General features: G+C 46.3%; 1 protein-coding gene across 6 annotated transcripts in view; it reads right to left on the bottom strand.

Moving 5' to 3' along the window:
• Nucleotides 1–22,172, bottom strand: part of LOC143706809 (uncharacterized) — a 101,554-nt gene that overhangs the window by 59,403 nt on the left and 19,979 nt on the right. Inside the window, exons 5-8 of one of the 6 annotated variants that reach the window (XM_077199150.1) lie at nt 22,073–22,115; nt 21,476–21,570; nt 17,806–17,891; nt 17,627–17,721 (exon numbers count right to left, since the gene is read on the bottom strand). In XM_077199150.1, coding sequence (XP_077055265.1) covers nt 17,627–17,676 — 50 coding nt within the window. In that variant the 5' untranslated portion in view covers nt 17,677–17,721; nt 17,806–17,891; nt 21,476–21,570; nt 22,073–22,115. Of the gene's footprint in view, nt 1–17,626; nt 17,892–18,753; nt 18,844–21,229; nt 21,411–21,475; nt 21,571–22,072; nt 22,116–22,172 lie in introns of those variants that run through there. The other 5 variants (XM_077199147.1, XR_013193030.1, XM_077199148.1 and 2 more) reach the window with 5 other exon arrangements.

Raw genomic sequence — 22,172 nt, 5'->3', positions numbered from 1 at the left:
CAACGGGACAGCATCTCTGTCCCAATTTGAGACACTCTCGCACTGTACTCCCTATTTTAATGCACCTTAGACATTGCACATAACACACATAACACAAAAAAAAAAAAATTAAAAAAAAAAAAAAAAAAAAAAATAGGAAAAGATATGGACTGATGAGATGAGGGGGAAGGTTATATTATATTATCTTATATTATATTATCTTATTATGTCGTATTTTATGCAGGATTGACAATGGCAATTATTACATAGGAGGAAGGATGGAAGTAAAAAATCTACCAACACAATATTGGCAATATGGTGGTAGTGGGAAGTGGGATGGTGATGGTAATAACAATGGTAATACATAATAAACGGTTACTTTGTTTACGCATACACACACATACACATAACCACACTCACACCCGCACACATACACACTTAAACACTTAAATCACTCTTGTCACTGCTGGAAGTATGGATTTACAAGATTGCTCACTACTGCACTATGTTGGTTTGTTTGTATGTATGCCTGATTGTTAAATAAAAAAAAAAAAAAAAAAAAAAAAGAAAAAAAAAAAAAAAAGAAATCAACACACACACCTGACAGCTATCTCTCTTCATCCCGACATCAGTCGCCGCTGGCAACACATACACAGCAGCTGGCCATCAATCAACACACACACCTGACGGCCATCGACCAATTCATCATTGGGGCTATATAAACACCAGTGAAGAAAGGCCAAGTGGGTTGTGTGATCTCCCAGACACTCACTAACGTCTGTTTATCCCTTTGTTTCTTACAGAAAGTGACTAATGAGAAGGAACCTGGAAGCCTTGACAAACTCTCTGCCATACAAGCCAACTCTCTGCTGTCTGGCTGAAGTTTGCCGTCTTCAATCCACTTTCTCCAGCACTCTCACCACAGGAGCACAAGAGCACCGATACTCCTACAGCCCTCACTATTGCACAACAAATAAAACACACCCCCTGGGTTTAACCACTTACGTGTTTTATTCTCCTTTTTCCCCAAGCGCCCGCTACACTGGTGGAGAATGCGGGCCGGAGATCAACGACACGAAGCCCCCCCAGAGGCAGCTTCCCTCCCCAGCGCGGAAGACGTCATCCGCCACCTTGCTGAGGTCTCCGTGCGGCAGCAACAGCTGTCAGAACAGTTGTTGCTGGCCAAAACCAGGTGGATGGGGAGCTTTTGCGCCTACGAACAGAGACTGCCCGGCTTACACCACTGGAGCCAAGAGTTTCTGCACTGCAAATTCTCCCGAAAATGACAGACCAGGATGATGTGGAAGCCTTTCTTCACACTTTTGAGGTTGTTGCGGATCGAGAAGAATGGAACCAGCGTGAGTGGGCACGTTTGCTGGCCCCATTGTTGACTGGTGAACCTCAGCGTGTGTATTATTCCCTCCCGCTTGAGGATTCTGCAGACTATGACTCACTGAAGAAGGAGATCCTTGCCCGGCTAGGACTGTCTCCGGTGTGCGCATCCCAGAAAGGGCATGAGTGGAACTTCGAACCCAGGGTCCCTGTACGTGTCCAGGCCGCCCAGCTTGCCCGACTGGTCAAACTTTGGCTTTTGCCTGGCCAAGCCTCTGCTGAGGAAATGGTAGAGCGCGTCACTGTGGACCGGCTGTTACGTGCTTTGCCTCGCCCTCATCGCCGCACCGTCGGTCTCACCAACCCACGGACCCTGAATGATTTAGTGGAGACCGCAGAGCTGTCAGAGGCGGCCCTCGCCAGAGACTCCGGGGAGAGAGTGGTTCCGTTTATCCGAAAGGGCGCTGGCGAGCGTCGTGTTGTGGGTGGCAGTCCCAAGCCGGTGAGCCTAACGACTCCCCGGGGGAGTATGCCTGATGAACCGATGCCCACGGACCCAGGTCCACCAGTGGGAAAAGCCTGGATGGCGGGCTGCATTGTTCACCACAATGTCCCAGACAGTGCCCCCAAGCGAGAAGTTCAAATCAACGGACGCCGTGTTTGGCCGTTCTTGACACAGGTAGCAGCGTGAGCTTGATCCAGCCTCAGCTCCTCGGACCAGAAAGGCCAGGCCGAGCACTTCTTCCCATTACCTGTGTCCATGGGGATACTAAGTATGTCCCTGCCTGCACTGTCTCTGTTTCAGCTGCGCCAGGTACCTGGTCGATTGAGGTGGGTGTCATCAGGGATCTTCCTGTTCCTCTGCTGTTGGGGAGAGACTGGCCGGGGCTTGACCAGTTACTAAGACGACCAGAGAAGCCTGTTCGCCGGAAAGGACCCCCAGGGCCCAGGAAGCCACGCGGTCACCAGGCTTACCTAGCCTCGGAAAGTGAGAGCGCGGGTGAGTCAACTAATAACCACCTGGATGTCTTTTCTGATCTATTCCAGCAGGTTACAACGGGGGGCTCCCTGGCCAGAGAGCAGCGCGAGGATGACAGACTCCAACACTGCTGGAAACAGATCAGAGTTTTAGAAGGAAAGGACCATATGCCACCTCCCCACCCCTCTCCGCACTTTGTGGTAAAGAACGGCCTGTTATATTGCGTGGCCACCAGGAGGGGAGAAGAGAAGGAGCTCCTAGTCCTGCCAAGGGGGAAAACTGATATGGTGATTTCTTTGGCTCACACACACCCAATGGCTGGCCACCTCGCAGCGGACAACACTCTTCAAAGACTCAGGGACCGCTTCCATTGGACAGGAATCAATGCGGATGTGCGACGGTACTGCAAAGCCTGTCCTGTCTGCCAAAGAACTGCCCCTCAGAAGCCAGCCCCGGCCCCCCTGGTTCCGCTTCCTGTTATTGATGTACCGTTCACACGTATTGGGATGGACCTCGTGGGACCACTGCCCAAGTCAGCTCGGGGTCACAAGCCTATTCTAGTAATTGTTGACTATGCCACCCGCTATCCCGAGGCCATCCCCCTCAGACGAGCAACGTCAGCAGTCATCGCCCAAGAACTCTTCCTGTTGTGTAGCCGGGTGGGGATTCCTACAGAGATCCTGACTGACCAAGGGACTCCCTTTGTCTCCCGGATAATGGCCGACCTCTGCAGATTACTAAAAGTGAAACATCTTCGAACCTCAGTCTACCACCCCCAGACTGATGGTTTAGTGGAGCGATTTAATAAGACATTAAAGCAGATGCTGAAGAGGGTGGTTTCTGAGGATGGGCGTGACTGGGACCGGATGCTGCCTTATGTGCTTTTTGGAATAAGGGAAGTCCCCCAGGCTTCCACTGGTTTCACCCCCTTTGAACTACTCTTTGGACGCCAGCCCAGGGGACTACTCGATGTCGCCAAAGAAGCCTGGGAGCAACAGCCCTCTCCCCATCGCTCCGTCATTGAGCATGTCCGTAACATGAGGGAGAGAATTGACAAGGTAATGCCTCTGGTAAAGGAACATCTGCTCGAGTCCCAGCGTGTCCAACAACGCCTGTATGACCGGCCTGCGCAACCCCGTGAGTTTCAACCTGGGGACAAGGTCCTTGTCTTGATTCCTGACACTACCTGCAAGTTCCTTGCCTCCTGGAAAGGTCCCTACACGGTCATAGAGCGGATCGGCCCTGTGAACTACCGTCTCCGCCAACATGGGAGACGAAGGCCAGAGCAGATCTATTATGTTAACCTCTTAAAAAAGTGGGTCACAGCCCCCACTGCCATGGCCCTGTTAGCAGAGAAGGACGAACACGTCGTGGAGCTCGGGAACCAGCTTTCGGCCAATCAGCGAAAGGAGCTTGAGTCCCTGGTTCACAGCTTCAAAGATGTCTTCTCGAATCTTCCAGGTCACACCACAGTGGTCTCCCATGAGATTCGGACCCCACCTGGTGTCATTGTCCGACAGCGGCCCTATAGGGTTCCGGCTGCCCGTCGACAAGCCATTGAGGACGAGGTCCAGAAGATGCTCCAGCTGGGGGTCATAGAACCTTCAAACAGCCCCTGGTCTAGCCCGATTGTGTTAGTCCCGAAACCTGATGGCACCTTCCGCTTCTGTAATGATTACAGGAAGCTGAATGACGTCTCCTTGTTCGACAGCTACCCCATGCCCCGAGTGGACGAACTGATTGAGCGACTAGGGAGGGCCCGATACATCTCCACCCTGGATCTCACAAAGGGATATTGGCAGGTACCCCTAAGCTCAGATTCCAAGCAGAAGACTGCTTTTAACACCTCCTCAGGGCACTGGCAATATCGGACCCTTCCTTTCGGCCTGCACGGGGCTCCCGCTACGTTCCAGAGATTGATGGATGTGGTTCTAAGGCCCCACCAACAATACGCTGCCGCCTATTTGGATGATGTGGTCATCCACTCGGAGAGCTGGGAGGACCATCTCACTCGGCTGAGGGAGGTGCTATCGGCACTGCGTCAAGCTGGACTCACCGCCAACCCCCTAAATGTCACTTGGGCCTCTCTGAAGCACGTTACCTGGGGTACCGAATTGGCCGGGGCCTCATCCTACCACAGGAAGACAAGGTAAAGGCAATCCATGAATGCTCCCGGCCCATGTCCAAGATACAGGTACGTGCATTTCTGGGGTTGGCAGGGTACTATCGCTGTTTCATACCGGGTTTTTCCTCTTTGGCCTCTCCGCTCACAGACCTAACAAAGAAAGGCCAACCCGACAAGGTGCAGTGGAGTCCCGCAGCAGAGGAGGCGTTTCAAAACCTAAAAGCCGCTTTGTCTTCCTCTCCAGTGCTGCACACCCCAGACTTCTCTCATCCCTTCACTCTCCAAACCGATGCCTCTGATACTGGGCTAGGAGCAGTCTTATCCCAGACTATCAATCGAGAAGAACACCCCGTGACATACATCAGTCGAAAGCTCACCCCTCCAGAGACCCGGTATGCTGTCGTCGAAAAAGAAGCACTGGCTATAAAGTGGGCTGTGCTGGAGCTACGCTACTACCTCCTAGGGGGCCCTTTTACCCTAGTGACCGACCATGCACCGCTCCAATGGATGTCCAAAGCAAAGGATACCAACGCAAGGGTTACCAGGTGGTTCCTAGCACTCCAGGACTTCCACTTTAAGGTAAAACACCGGGCCGGAATATCTCACGGGAATGCTGATGGTCTGTCCAGGATGTTCTCGGGCTGGTCAGGTCTGTCAAGGGTCGTTCCCACCCCCCCTCCACTAACTTGTGCCCTTACTTACAGGAAGTCCGGCTCCACACAAAAGGGGGGGGGGAATGTGGCGGACTACTGTCATCCCGACATCAGTCGCCGCTGGCAACACACACAGAGCAGCTGGCCAGCAAAAGGTAAAAGGGCCCCCTAGGAGGTAGTAGCGTAGCTCCAGCACAGCCCACTTTATAGCCAGTGCTTCACAAGAGCACCGATACTCCTACAGCCCTCACTATTGCAGAACAAATAAAACACACCCCCTGGGTTTAACCACTTACGTGTTTTATTCTCCTTTTTCCCTAAGCGCCCGCTACAGTATTCTTTCTTTTATTTCCTTTTTCTATTGTGACCAGAGTTGGATGTTTGTTTTTGTACACTTTTTCTCGCTCGATCCCCATTTATGCGGACGAGTGTGACGTTTGAGTGGTTTTATTAAACGTGGGGAAAATACGACAACTCTCGTCTCTCGTGTGCATCTTTTCATCCGACATAATGTTTTTCTCTCTGGGCAACATCTCAACTTTGCGTCACATACTCCAAAGACAATGTCATAAAAAGTTAAACATTGTCTCATTTTAAAGATGACGATTGGCAGATTATTTAAAAAGTGAAACAAAAAAAGCTATATAGGTTTAAGTTTATGAGAATTATTTATGAGCAATATTGTATATAAATCATATTTTATGAAACATGTTGAAATCAAAAAGTGCTAGAAAACGCCATGAATCTAAATAAGTTAATAAGAATAATAAATTGCATAATAAGAATAATAAGTTGAATAATAAGTTCTAAATTTGAGGTTGATATCTCAAAAAACGAGCTTTTAGTAAGATTGTTTGGACGCAGTACCAGATTTTCCTCAATAGATGCAGCAAAACTCCACTGGGACACAGTACAGTAGAGTTTTTCTCTCTCAAATATTACATGCACACACACACACACACAAACACAAACACACACACATGCACAAAAGTAGTTATAAACTTTACATAAGGGATGTTTTGTCGTACAACACAATTTAGTTGTTTTATTTTGTGACTCTTCAAACATTTGCCGCAATATTTTTGTCTTGTTTGCATTAGTAGACAGAGGACTCCTAACAAACAACAGAAACAAACTTTCTCTGTCTTGCAGTCTTCATTTGTGATGTGGAGGCAAACTATAACACGCGCTTTGATTCTTTCCGTACGTTTTTATATGTTTTAGAGATTGAATTGAAATCAAATATTACCATTACTGCCCTAACTATTTCTGAATAGGATGTGTACTTCATAAATATTTGGGATAGTATGGAAATATAAGGTTCAGATCACTAAAAACATGTATGGAAATCGAAGAGTCATCGGTGGAGTCTGGATGTCATTTAGTGGAAAAGTTTGGTACTGCACACAAAAAAATCTTTCCTAAAGCTCATTTATTGAGACATCAACCTAAAATCTGGCCCAGAACTTGTTCAGATATGTAGCATTGGTTTTCTAGACGTTTTAGAGTTGAAAATGTTTTGTAAATATATATAAAATACAACAAAATGTATTTTATATATTTTTTAATTTTCATAAACTTCTAAACTTTTAAACTTTACTTTTACAACTTTGTTTTACTTCTTTAATAATCTGAGAAGTGTGCCCTTTTAGTACCCTGTTAGTTCACAGTGCATTAAGTAATGTGAACAAATACAACTTTTTATTTTAATAATCAATAGTAAACGTTGAAATTAACATTAGCAAAGATCAATAAATGCTGTAGAAGAGCAGTTCATTATTAGTTCATGTGAACTAATGTAGTTAAATAATGTATGAAACCTTATTGTAAAGTGTTACCCAGATTACAACTGTAAAATTTGCGAGATGCATCTCGAATGAAGGGATTAAGGGACTGTCCGAGGTGCTGAAATAAAAAACAGTGAACGTGAAACCGAGAGTTGTTTTTATTTTCTTGTTTCAAAAATACTTTTAAAAAAAACACCCCAGCCGACAGAAACAATCTCATTATGTCAATCTGAGTGGGAAGAGGCAAAGCAATACAACAACAAACCTCAGAGAAGAATACAAGAGGTGAGAGAAGTTTGGAATACAGTATATAGCCACTGCTATCTGTAGCTACATAGCCAAGCTGATCAAAAATGTGGAATATTTTATTGGCTCCAACTGAGCGTTAAAGCTTACAACTACCTTACAAACTTTAGGCCAAAGACATAGCTATATGTATCCAATGTCATCCCCCCACGACCATTTTAATGAAAAGTTTCATGTTCTCATTGCAAAACTGTCTGTTCCCTTTCGTTGTCACTCCGAGTTACGTCGGATGACGACGAATGGGGGTTTCGCTTAGAAAGCCTATCAACTTCGAGTATTACAAAGCAAGCCAATGGGAAAGAAATGCCATGGGTCTGCGGAATTTGCATGGCGTAACTCCGCCCTACCTCGTGGGTATAAAAGGAGGAAGCCGGCAGCAAGCAGATATGTTTTCGCTTCGGAGCCAAGTGTATTCTTCTCTCCACAAGCCATCTCTGAATTGTCAGCTTTACAAACGAGTACCTCGAGTGTTGGTGTGACGGCGATCTACGGCGAGAGCGTGCTTCCTGCTGATCTGTTGCAGTGGTCTGCCAGTCGGTGCGTTTCTCCCCGGGTGCTTCAACACTTGAGTTTTCTCTCACAAAAAGAGCATACACGTGGCACGTCTTTTTAAAGATGTCTCGCCCGTGTACTTCTGGTTGCGGCAGATTGGTATCGGACTCTGATGGGCACGAGCGTTGCATAGTATGTTTGGGCATTGATCATGCTAGAGCAGCACTCGTGGATGACTCATGTTCTCTCTGTGGGAACATGACCATCGCGTCATTACGGTGGAGACTCCATGAACTCGCAAGAGTGAGAGTCCCCTCATCCACCCCCCGCCCTGCGGCTGGTGGCCAGGGTGACCTGAGGGTTACGGTCTGGAACAAGGCGCCGACTATGTGTCCGCGACCCCAGCCCCCCTCTTCAATGTCGGTGCCCGCTAGCCAACTGCTGATTCCCGCGGGTCTACCCTCTGGTTTACCCTCCACCCTGTCCTGAGCGCTCGCGGCTGGACGATTGGTTTTTGGGTAAGGCCGCCGACCCTCGTCCTCGGCAAACCCCAATACCTTTCTTCCCGGATGTGCATGATGAGATCCTGGAAGACCCCCCTGTCTTCTCGGGACCGCTCGCTGGTCTCATCCGCCTTTCCTCCCCTCGATGAGGCAGCTGCCCGTGGGTACACTAGGCTTCCCCCGGTTGAATGCTCTGTTGCCATGCAACTATGTCCTCAGAGTGCTTCTTCTCGGGGCGAGCCTAAGCACCCATCCAAAGCCTGTAGATTTTCTTCGACCCTGGTGGCGAAGTCTTACAGAGCGGCGGGACAGGCGGCTGCTTCACTGCATGCTATGGCCACTCTGCAGGTCTACCAGGCCCAGATGCTCAGAGACATGCACGAGGGTAGGACAGACCGAGGGCTCTTTGATGAGCTGCGCGCCGCTACCGACCTTGCTCTCCGGGTGACGAAGGTTACCGCGCGCTCCCTGGATCTGGTGATGTCCACAGCTGTGGTCCAGGAGAGACATCTGTGGCTGAACCTGGCTGACATGCAGGACGCGGAGCGGACCCGTCTGCTTAACGCCCCCTTGTCCCAGGCCGGCCTCTTCGGCGGTGCAGTTGAAGATTTTGCCCAACAGTTTTCAACTGCCCAGAAACAGACCGAGGCCATCAAACCCATTCTGCCCCGCCAGCCCGCTGCCCCCACCCAGCCGGCCGGGCAAACGCCTCGACCTGTTTCCCGCCGAGGGCGCCCTCCTGCGGCTCCCGCCCCTCCCGCCCGGACCACGCAACAGCCTCCACCCAGGGCCGGTCGCGGAGGAAGCCGCAAGAAGGCGCCTCAGCCCTCTCCTGCCCCGCCCCCGCTAAACGCCGGGCCAAGCGGCGCTCCTGAGACGGGCTGCTCAGGGATGATGGTTGTTTCTCAGGAGGTAGTAGCAGGACCACTCCTTCCCCCGGTGGAGGGCCGGGGGAGAATCTTTTGTTCTCCCACCCTGATGTGGTTAAAGACAGAAACAATCCCCTCTTCCCTGTGCTCACAGAGTTCTCGGGCGACACAGAGCGCCGCCCACAAGCCGTGCTCTCCTCGCCCCCCTCTGTCCCAGAGGCGGTTGACACGGCGTGCCGTCCACGGACCGCTTCGCCCTTGTCCCCCTCTGTCGCCAGACCCCTGGCAGAGCAGGCCCCCGCGGGACGACCAGCCTGGTCCTCCCCTGGCCCCCTCTGCCAGGGCGTGGTTGCTAACTATGCCCCCCACACCGGGCCGCTATGCCGTCCACGTCTGGGCCAGTTACTCCGCTTCGCTGCCCCTCCGGGGGGACGCCTGTGGTTCGAATAGTCCCGCTGGTTCAGTTCCTGGGAGCCTGGTTAGAGCTTCCCCGTCTGTCCCGCTGGATCGCACGTACCATCAGGCTCGGCTATGCGATTCAGTTCGCACGATCTCCTCCCCGCTTCAGGGGAGTCCGCTCCACTTTGGTCGGTGGCAATGCCCCCATCATGAGAGCATAGATTGCCACCCTGCTGGCGAAGGGTGCAATCGAGACTGTCCCTCCAGCCGAGATGAGGTCCGGCTTCTACAGCCCCTACTTCATTGTCCCCAAGAAAATCGGTGGGTTACGGCCAATCCTGGACTTGTGCGTGCTGAACCGCTCCCTTCACAGGATGCCGTTCAAGATGCTCACCGCCAAATGCGTTTTCGAATGCATACGGCCCCAGGAATGGTTTGCAGCGATCGGCCTGAAGGACGCCTACTTTCATGTCTCCATTCTTCCTCGACACAGACCGTTCCTCCGGTTTGCTTTCGAGGGGCAGGCATACCAGCACGTGGTTCTCCCTTTCGGGCTAGCCCTGTCTCCTCGCATCTTCACGAAGGTCGTCGAGGCTGCCCTTGTTCCCCTTCGGGAACACGGGGTTCGCATCCTGAGTTATATCGACGACTGGCTGATCCTAGCTCACTCTCGAGATCAGGTTTGCGAACACAGGGACCTAGTGCTTCGGCACCTAGCTCGTCTGGGCCTTCGGGTCAACTGGGAGAAGAGCAAAGTTTGCCCCGTGCAGAGGATCTCTTTTCTCGGTATGGACATCGACTCGGTCGCCATGTCCGCGCAGCTTACGAGCGAGTGCGCGCAGTCACTGCTGACTTGCCTGAGACAATTCAAGGGCAGGAGTGCGGTTCCACTGAAACTCTTTCAGAGGCTCCTGGGGCATATGGCATCTGCAGCCGCGGTCACGCTCCTCGGATTGCTTCATATGAGACCGCTTCAAGTTTGGCTTCGAGACCGAGTCCCGAGGTGGGCATGGCAACACGGCACGCTCCGAGTACCAGTTACTCCGACCTGCCGTCAGTTCTTCACCCCGTGGTCGAACCTCAGTTTTCTCAGGGCAGGTGTCCCCCTGGAACGAGCTTCCCGGCATGTTGTTATCTCAACAGATGCCTCCTCCACGGGCTGGGGCGCCATGTGCAATGGATATGCTGCTGCGGGCTCCTAGACAGGACCCCAGCGGCTATGGCATGTCAATTGCCTCGAGTTGTTGGCAGTACGCCTTGCCCTGCACCGCTTCCGGGCGCTGCTCAGGGGTCAACACATACTAGTCCGATCAGACAATACCGTCACAGTAGCGTACATCAACAGTCAAGGTGGTCTACGCCCGCGCCGTATGTCACAACTCGGCCGCCACCTCCTCCTATGGAGTCAGAAGCATCTGAGGTCGCTTCGAGCCATTTTCATTCCCGGAGCGCTGAACTGTGCAGCCGACGAGCTCTCACGGCTTCAGCCACTCCCTGGAGAATGGCGACTCCATCCCCAGTCGGTCCAGCTGATTTGGGACCAGTTCGAGGATGCACAGATAGATCTGTTTGCCTCCCACGACTCGACCCATTGCGCCCAGTTTTATTCCCTGACCGAGGGCACGCTCGGCACGGATGCTCTAGCGCACAGCTGGCCGCAGGGCCGCAAGTATGCGTTTCCCCCAGTGAGCCTTCTTGCGCAGACCTTGCGCAAGGTCAGGGAGGACGAGGAGCAGGTCATCCTGGTTGCCCCTTACTGGCCCAACCGGACCTGGTTCCCCGAACTAGTACTCCTCGCGACAGCACCTCCCTGGCCGATCCCTCTGAGGAAGAACCTTCTTTCTCAGGGACGGGGCACCCTTTGGCACCCTCGTCCCGATCTCTGGAACCTCCACGAGTGGCTCCTCGACGGGACGAGGCAGGTTTGAGTTCCCTACCACCAGCGGTGGTGGCTACCATCACTTCCGCTAGGGCGTCGTCCACGAGACGAGTCTATGCGTTGAAGTGGAACCTCTTCGTCAGCTGGTGCTCTTCTCACCGAAAAGACCCCCGGAGATGCTCGATCAGCGTTGTGCTTTCCTTCCTTCAACAGGGGCTGGAGCAAAGGCTGTCTCCCTCCACCCTGAAGGTCTATGTTGCCGCTATTGCCGCACACCATGACCTCATCGAAGGTAAGTCGGTGGGGAAGCACGACCTGGTCATCAGGTTCCTGAGAGGAGCGAGGAGACTAAATCCGCCTCGCCCTCCTCTCGTCCGCTCTTGGGACCTCTCAGTGGTTCTAACTGCCCTGAAGAGTGCTCCGTTTGAGCCACTGCAATCAGTCGAGCTTAAATTCCTGTCTATGAAGACAGCGCTCCTGGTTGCTCTGGCCTCCATCAAGAGGGTAGGGGACCTGAACGCATTCTCCGTTGACGAAGCGTGCCTGGAATTCGGGCCGGCTTACTCTCACGTGATCCTGAGACCCCGGCCTGGATATGTGCCCAAGGTTCCTACCACTCCCTTCCGGGACCAGGTGGTGAACCTGCAAGCGCTGCCCCCGGAGGAGGCAGACCCAGTCCAGTACGCGCTATCCACGCCTATGTAGACAGGACGCAGTGTTTCAGGACCTCACACCAGCTCTTTGTCTGTTATGGTGGGAAGCTAAGGGGAAAGGCTCTCTCCAAGCAAAGCTTGTCTCACTGGATAGTGGACGCCATTGCTTTGGCATACCAGCAGCAAGGTCGACCGTGCCCCCTTGGTGTGACTGCTCACTCCACCCGGAGTGTGGCATCCTCTTGGGCTCTAGCGCATGGCGCCTCGCTAACAGACATCTGCAGAGCTGCAGGCTGGGCGACACCTAACACATTCGCCAGATTCTACAATCTCCGAGTGGAGCCAGTGTCCTCTCATGTACTCACTTCAACCAGCTAGTACTGGACCCGCTCAGGTGTCTTCGCTTGCTTGCCATTCCACTCCACGGACTGGATACGTGCGATATTCTCCTCCTTTCCCGAAAGCCCTGAGTTCCTCCAGCACTCCTGACGTTGGCGCCAGTGTCTATTGCCTGTGCGTCGGCTAGGTGCCTCCCGTGTGCATGGTCCCTCCCCTGAGCGACCCCCACATGTATATTTCCACTGTAAGCCTCTCGGAGCATGTGTCTTTCCCTTGGCAAGCCACCTTGCCACCCCTGGGTTTGAAATATTCCACCTGCGGCTGGATACCCCAGTGTACTCCATATGCTCCTTTGGGTCATATGTGTATTCTCTAAGTCCCCCCCCCCTCCGGGTTGGCATTAATTGCATACTTCCCCTAGCTTGGGATATGCTTCCCAGTGTACCTTGGTATTCCTGTGTTAAATGGAGTCCATCGTCCAGCCTCGACAGGGATCTCGATTTACGCAGGGCACTGGAAGACAGCTGAGAAGGTGGCGTGATTAGATTGGTAACCCCATTCGTCGTCATCCGACGTAACTCGGAGTGACAACGAAAGGGAACGTCTACGGTTACGCATGTAACCCTCGTTCCCTGAGTAGGGAACAGAGACGTTACGTCTGCCTGCCACTTTCCGCTGTACCGCGGGGATCGCCTGAGCTCAGTCTTGGCTCCTCAGCGAAGAAACATATCTGCTTGCTGCCGGCTTCCTCCTTTTATACCCACGAGGTAGGGCGGAGTTACGCCATGCAAATTCCGCAGACCCATGGCATTTCTTTGCCATTGGCTCGTTTTGTAATACTCGAAGTTGATAGGCTTTCTAAGCGAAACCCCCATTCGTCGTCATCCGACGTAACGTCTCCGTTCCCTACTCAGGGAACGAGGGTTACATACGTAACCGTAGACGTTTTCTTTCTTCTTTTTTTTTTAACCTAAATGCTAACTATACTGGATTATAATAACTCACCAATTATAATCCTCTCCATCGATAATTCCATGCCGTTTTGCTTGGGTTTAATGATAATACAAAAATCCTAAACCACATATAGGGACAAAAGCATGACAGAGTCGATCAATAAGTGAGCACACGCTTTCGACATGTGATTTCGAGAACAGAACGAGCAAACACACACGTTTGCACTGCCTGTTAGGTTTACCTGTTTACACGTTCATAACGTGCGTTTTATCCTACTCAAAACACACATATTCAACGCCCATTTTTGTTACGATAAACGCGCTAAACACGATAAACACGTTAAGAACGCGCGCTTTTATGGTAAATCGTGCGTTTGGCTGTCGAAACGCACGCTTTTCACAGGTCAGTGTGCAATCAGACGCCTGACCAGGCTTTTATGAATACTTTGACTTGCCATAAGTCAGTAAGCAACCAGTCATGATCACGGCCATTTGACTGCTTTAATTGTGATAAAATCCTTGCAGCGACAGTGACAGGCAACGTGTTATACTCGCAGTTTAACCACAGCTGGCTGGATTGAGCGTCAGTAAGCAACCACACAGCCATTTGACTGCTTTAATTGGGATAACCGGCCCCAAGACATCAATCATACAAAATAACATAATAATTTCAACAGATGCATATAAATGAGCTAGAGAGGGAGGAACACAAAACACAAAAACTGCCAAAAATAAATGGTTTCTAAAACTTGCCAAGGCAGACTTCCAGCCAGCCACTGGCAGGTCAGATGACATGCCAGAATCAGACTGCCAGCTGCCAGCCAGCCACTGGCAGGTCACTGACATGCCAGAATCAGCACTGGCAGGTCACTGACATGCCAGAATCAGACTGCCAGCTGCCAGCCCGCCACTGGCAGGTCACTGATTCTGACATGCCAGAATCAGGCTGCCAGCTGCCAGCCCGCCACTGGCAGGTCACTGACATGCCAGAATCAGACTGCCAGCTGCCAGCCAGCCACTGGTAGGTCACTTGACATGCCAGTGGCGGCTCCTGCCAGCCAGCTGAAGATTGAACCCCTATTGGGGTAATATCTTTACTTGAGCTTAATTATCCTTGTCTTCATCCTTTTTGGGAATTCCAGTGACAAATGGAAGGCCAAACTAAAACAGCTGTAATATTACTAGAATTTTTTTAATTTTTATAAGTGTACTGTTATGTACCCCGAAATTTTAAAAAAGCCTAGTTTATATGTATTGGTACACTATTATTACAAAAATGTATGCAGTGTTCACACTAAATTGCTCCCAAATGTAATATTGTTCCCTATCACAGACTGATCTCATGAAATGGCGTATGTATGACACGCCAATTCGTATTTCCATTTTTGGCGTGCTATCAACACGCATAATCGCTTTTCAGCGTGTTTACCAACGCCTTTGACTTAACGTTATATTACTGTATTATGTATATATAGATATATGACCTACCCCAACCCCGTCCCTAAACCTACCCGTCACTGGGGTTAATACCATTTATGAGTGTTCTCCTACCATCCTAGGAAAAAAAAGATCGCTCCACAAATGTAGATATAGATTTTGCTTCGTTTCGCTCGGACATTTAACGGCGTACACATACACGCGGAATCACTCGGACATTTAATGGCGTAGACATACACGCAAAAGATTTCGGCGTGGACATACACGCGGATAGCTCAAAATGCGTATAGATAACACGCCACTTGACTTGAAATACTCGGATGTAATACTCGGATGTACTAACAGTGAAATTAACGTGAGAATGTGCGTTCCTCCGCGCCAATTTCATGTCTGGCGTACGTACATTTCTCATAGTTTTTGTCCGTTGGTGACTCTTGCAGGCAACGAAGTTAAGTTGCAAACATTACACAACGAATTGTTCTACAAGTCTATCGCACTACCACCTGCAATTTATAAAATAATTTACATATATTGTCACACGAGCCTTATGGGAATATTCTATCAATTATGCAATTAAGTAAGAACATATAAAAGCATATGCAAATTGATACAACCCTTAGTCTATGGCAATGGCAGCTTTGGCCTTATTAGAGGTCATTGCTATGGCAGAATCCGAAGAGAACGAGTTTTTAGGGACCACAATGATTTTCTGGCCCAGGATGATGACTGGCTTATCTGCCGTTTCAGATTTCCAAGGGCTATCCTCTTGGAGCTCTGTGCTGAGTTGGGTCCGAATCTAGAGAGAGAGAGACAGCGAGGAGCCACGCAATACCCGTTCCCTTGCAGGTGCTGACAACACTTGGTTTCCTGGCAACTGGTTCTTTCCAAAGGGAACTGGCAGACCGTTCAGGAATAAGCCAGTCGTATTTGAGCCGCGCAACGCCAGCGTTATGGGTCGGGATCATCCGCATGTCTACCAGGTATATAAGGTTCCCATATGATGCAGTTGACCAGCCAAACATTAAAACGCAATTTGCAGCGATAGCCGGTTTTCCTAATGTAATCGGACCGATCGACTGCACACACATTGCTATAAAGGCGCCATCTGAAGAAGAATTTGCATATGTGAATCGGAAACATTTCCATTCAATAAATGTGCAGATAATATTGGTTACCTTCGTGGCAGTCCTGTAGTAAATCCGAGTCTCCCACAGCAGCAGATAGGCTACTCCAGAGAGTAAAGTGTCACCCATAATTGAGGCAACTCTCTGCTCAAAGGGTGTAAGTTCATCGACCCCTTTAACACTGCCTGTTCTGCCCACACTTTGTCGGTGCGCAGCAGTTCTAAATTTAACGTCCACCTTTATATCAGACAATTTCTTTTTAAGGTCATTTACAGTGCGACTTTCAGATCCTACCGCATTGACGACATCAGCCAAACTCTCCCACTCATATTTTATCCTTTTGTTATAAATTCCGGACGACAAAGTTCAAAATATTTTTTTTTCTCGTTTCTACCTCCGATAGTAGCACCTCCGATTCACTTTCTGTAAAGTTTCACTTCTTGCCGCTTGCTTTAGCCATTTTCTTACTCCTTTCTTTTGCCAAAGTGGACTCATTACCATTTTTAAATGTATTTAATTAAGGGAGGAGACTGGGTGGAGTGTTGTGCTCGTGCATGTGCGGTCATTTTTACGTTAATTGGGATGTACAAAGAGAATATGCGTGGGATCCTTCATACGCAGAGATTCATACATCTGTTTTTTTTTGTGCGTACGCACATTTACAGCTTTGTCCGTACGCAATGTTTTAGTATGAATTCAACGCAAGTCTTTGTACATGAGGCCCCAGGTCTTTAGGGGTCCACTTGGATCCGAAATCCTGAAGTCTGACCCGAGCGGGTTCGGGTCCAAAACTTCAACAAGTGCCTTGGACACTGATTGGATTCGATATTAGTGGCCTCAGGTGCCGGGTAATTTAAAATAAATGTGCACCGAATAGACCTGTGAAGACCCGAATTCTTTATAACTATATTGGGCATTTAACAAAATTGTATTATTTAAAAGAATTCTATGACTACATTATTATCTCACTTTTTCTAAGTTCTCTCTGAATCTGCACTTCTACATACAATGGACTTTACTCACAATTGCTTCTGCATTTTGACTGAGTTGCTCCACATTTTTTTCCTATCTATTCCTGTTTCAACGAGCGCTGTCAGCATGGATTTTAGAATGACTGCTTGCAAGATCTTCCACTGATTACGGTGAGCGATATCAATCGAAGTGTCATCTCTCACACCCTCTTTTAAATCAGATGTTTCAAGTTATGTATCTAACAACTTTGAGGCAAGTATTCTCAAGCTAACAAGCTACCTAGCTTTGTTTGTGACAGTTCATACTCTAATATGTTTAGTTTTCTGTTTAACCTTTTTAGATCTTCTCTTTTAATAGTTTAACTAATGTTATTATGTATTATACTAGTATAATACACATCTAATTTAGTTTTTATCATGCTATCACTTTTATTTTTCCAATCCACTGGTCCCAATTAAAAGCCAAACTCAGAAATAACTTGTATTCATCGGTCAAGCAATAATATTAAGTAATAATAAATAAGTAAATAAATAAATAAAAGTAATGGAGCAGTGGCCAAATCAGTCAGCAGGACACCATGATTTTCCCTGACTGAATGCGGGGCTGAAGGCTGTGGACATAATTTGGATTGGATCGGGTACAGCTTTTAGAACCTGAGAAGACCGCTACTTTGTGGGCTTTAATCTAAAGCGTTACCCAGTAATCTTCATTACATCTGAAAAAGTACACACATTAAAGAATAAACTACTAATCATTTATTTACTTCCATTCACTTATTTCAAATATAAAAAAGTACTTAGTGCACCTTCAAGGCAGGTAAACAAGTGAATTTGACCTCTCATTACCTGCGCAGACTGGCAAAGTCCTGTTTTTTATAATAATCCAGTAGTAGCATAGTCCTCTCTCTGCATCTGCGTCCATCCACCTCAAAGTTCTCGTCCTGTAGGGTAGAAGTAATAATTTCACCCACCCTTGCCCAGATCCGGCCTGACTCTTTAGAAGTGAAGGGGTTCTGTGCTATCACCTCACGTAGGAGCAGGATGTCATGACGTGCTGAAAATCGCACCTGACGTTTACGAGGATTAGAAGAAGGTCCTGCTAGAGAGAAACCTGCATATGGACAGAAAGATGTGAGAGACTTAAAGTAAAATCTGGCCACTGGATTTTTAAACATTTACATGCATATGAATCTGTGAATATTCTTTCATATACTGTATCAGCATTAATACACCTTAGTAACACTGTTATTATAGTGAGGATAAAATTATAGTCCGTACACTTTTCTTTTCTTGTGGTGTGTTCAAGTCATGTAGAAAAGATCACATTTACCAGTTGAATGCACATAATCGCTACCACAGTCATGTACGAGTGGTAAGCAAGGGATTTTTGCTGCCTTGCCTTCACGTCGGAATTATACGAGTTTCCTGGTTGAAAATTGGATTTCAACGCCCTCTCATGTAATATTTACCACTGGGAAGCTTGGGGATAATTTTGATACCCAAGTTCCCGAGTTGGGCGTACCATAAACATTAAACATGGCGGAGTTCAATGATTGCTGCTGTGACTGGTATTCTGTATTAGTTATTTCACAACATATTTACATGAATAATTATTTGAAGCACATTGTACAGCAAAAATAGCCTGTATTTGACTGAAAATCTAGATAGTACGGTAAATGTTTATTGTTGTCAATGAATGGGAGGCTAAATATAATTTTGGCTTTAATAAGCATTCTACAAAATAGGCTTCAGAAGTGGGAAATAGAAAATATCCAATAGCACATGCAGGCAGCAATTATTTAAGCCCAAATCTTATGTGTCTATAAATTGAATGTATTGTTGTTGTTTTTTATAACAAAATATGCTAATTCCCTGCACAAATATATATATATATATATATATATATATATATTATAATTAAAAACATTAAAATTGTGTAGTTTATTAAGAGAATGTGCAGAATTCAAACGCACCTGACGTCCTAATCACACTTCCTAACTCATAAAATACGAAATTCCCAGGAGGACTTGAATGCATCATTGGTCCAATAGTATGGTACAGACTTTTACTAGTAAAGAAACACAACTGTAATTAGTTTGCATATGGTTTATTGTATCAAGTCAAGTCAAGCCAACGGAAGTCACATATATTGAAATATATTAGTAATAAATACATTTCCATGTATTTAAATCTATTAATTCTAAATAGAAGAAAATATTTTTTACTTGTATTTAAATACATTTTGAAATGTTAAAAATATATTTAAATATTTGATTTTGGCCCCTTTTTAATATTTTTCACATATATTAAGCATATGTAAATATATTTGTATTGCAAATATTTCAATATATTTATTTTCTTAATGTCAATATGTTTAGATATCCATCTATGTAAATACATTAATGTTCAATATATGTGCATATTAATTTATAATATATGTTAATAAATTAGTTATCTGTATATGTTAATATATTAATGTAATATATGTTAATATATTAGTTATCTGTATATGTAAATATATTAATTTATAATATATGTTAATATATTAGTTATCTGTATATGTAAATATATTTATAAATGTACTGTTCAAATATTTAAGTAATGCCCCATAGTATGAGTGTCTCCATATGTAAATATTTTCATATATATATATATATATATATTATATTTATATATAAAATGTTACCCTCCCCTGTAAATCAAACAGTCAAAATGCTATTTTCAGGAATACAAAGATGTTGACCCAGTGGGCATAATCGAAATGTGCTAGTTATTGGACAATGCATTAAGGGGTTACAGAGAACACCTACAACACAAACATAATGTGGAATTTTTATTTATGTTAACAAAAAGTAAAAGTACACAGCATACATAAAATTATCTGCAAAATAACAAAATGATTATAAGTATACCAAAAAATAAAATAATAAATAAATAAATAAAAATATAGACTTTTTCTCAGGCTACTTTCCTGCTGGGACACGTCCCCTCAGTCGGAGGGGCAAAACATCCTTAAAGGGCACCTATTATGGCCCTTTTTACAAGATGTAATATTGGTCTTGGGTGTCCCCAGAATGTATTTGTGAAGTTTCAGCACAAAATACCCCCCAGTTAATTTATTATAACCATTTGAATGTGTCATTTTTGGGGCCTGTTTTGAAACAAGCTGTTTTGAGGCAGACGACCTTAAATGCAAATGAGCTGCTAATCCCCACCCTGCCGCTGGATGTGGGCGTAACTTGCATAACTATGGCAATTAACAGTCGGTAGAACCATAATGGCCGAGAGTGATAGAGCCGCAATTGTGTATGGCATTCGGCCGTATGTTTGAACCAGAGTCCGACCCAGATGACGAAGAGACTCCGGCTGAAGAAACACGATCGAGAATGTACCAGGATGTCTCGGAATGGTTATTTTTATACATTTATGAACTCATTGCGTTGTCATCGCTGTGCAACACACACACAGACACACACAAACTGTGATAACGTTGACGCAAATGTTTGAAAACACAAACACAAATACCGATAATAACAATAACAATATCTTAAAAAATATATGAAAACGTGTGGTTATTTAAAAGGTTTAAATTACATAAATCATACGACGACAACAACATTTGTTGTCGATGACTATTAACGTTACCTCAGAAATCATAAAATACACTTACTTCTTCAGGAATTGTCGTTGGATCGCGAACACTAAGCAACGATCCACCCTTGAGGATTAATTTTGTAGCAAGACCTGCTTTGAATTGACCGCCGTTCAAAAAACAGTCACTCTCAAAATGATTTGAGCAAACATAAACGTACTTCGGGAGTGTAAGAGGCGCATTTCCTTCATAAATAAAACCCACCCACTGCGTTTTCAGTGGCTCTGATGTCGGAAGCAAGTGCAAACAACTATGCGAAGTATTACAGCCCACAACAAAACACTTATTTTTCTTAGGAGGCATTTTCTAGAAGGCAGCACAAATCTTCAGAACAGCGGTCCGGCTGTCGTTGAAACAACAATGGAGGATCAGATCACTGAGGGAGGTACCAACCACCAACCACACTGTCAATCAAACCCCTTTCCCATGTTCTACGTCACAAAAAGCTGAATCTTAGAACAGCTCATTCTGAGAGAGTGCATATGAATTATTGAGATTGTAAAAAAAAACACTGGGTGCATTTTTATCATACTAGGGTGGTTTTGCTCACACACTGCCAACACAGATTTATGTTCAAACAGCATGTAAAAGTGAATTTTGCATAATAGGTGCCCTTTAAGCATTACTGGCTTAAATAAGGGAATTTGCAAAAACAGGAGTAAAACAAGCAACAAAAATTTTTGCAGTTGGACTCGACACTTATACAACTTACCAAAAAGTCTGTGGTCAATGGACATTGACATATGCCCAGGAATCGGGTTAATAAAAACTGACAAGAACTTTACAGTTATCCAGAATATTAGATGGTAAATATTTAATTTATGAGTTGCCAATACAATATATGACCCAGGATATGATTTTACCCCTAAATTCAACATAATTTTAACCCATTCACTCCATGTTTTGCTGCCTGGATCCCAGATGTTTCTGCGAATTGCAGCAATCTATTCGCTTCTCTTTTCTGTAACTTTTGGCAGTCTGTAAAAAGATAGTTCTTGTTAAATCTATTTGTACAGTCGAACACACAGCTCTCAAGTGCATACCCTCTTATTCTGGAACCTCAGGTCTGACAAATTATTATTCATGGCCTGGCCCAACTGTACAGCAGTTGCCTTCTCATGCCGATTTATGGCAGCATCTGTAAAAGAAAACAAGAAAGAATGTTTGTCAGTGGTTACTTGAGGTGGTTCTGGTTAGATTGCTTCAGACATACTACGTTCCATTGTTTCTGACAACAGCATCAGAAACAAGTGGATGGTTTATTTAAATAGTGTCCCAGATAGCTTTGGAGGATTTTATGTTTGTTCAGAGCATTTTGTTTAGTAAACGAGGCACAGTGTAATTGACAGTTCACAAAGAAACCGTTGTTAAAAGAAGCAGCGACTGTAGTAAATTAAGTAAATTATTAAGTAGATTATAAGTAATATAATAAATAATAAGTAAATTATTAACATTATAGGTGTTCATATGACAGGCTATTTCAAGGTATACAGGGTATTTCTGTAAAGTTTTAGCTGTAAATGTATATGAAGGACAACTCTAGGAAGAGTGTATGATGGTCTTGAATGAGACATCAGAGGTAAATTGCAGCCTAATGCATTTTTTAAAAGTTTTAATGTAAAAAAACAATAATAGCTTACCGTGAAATGATGTAGTCTTTCCTTCACAAACGAATCCATTTGTCTAAAACATAAGTTTAACACATTTAGTACAACACATTTAATGTATGCATTTAATTAC

This window comes from Siphateles boraxobius, unplaced genomic scaffold, assembly GCF_051911475.1.
Source record: "Siphateles boraxobius isolate OS27281-9 unplaced genomic scaffold, OSU_SipBor_1 41, whole genome shotgun sequence".
In the NCBI taxonomy this organism is placed as follows: domain Eukaryota; kingdom Metazoa; phylum Chordata; class Actinopteri; order Cypriniformes; family Leuciscidae; genus Siphateles; species Siphateles boraxobius.
This window is presented reverse-complemented; position numbering and strand designations above follow the sequence as displayed.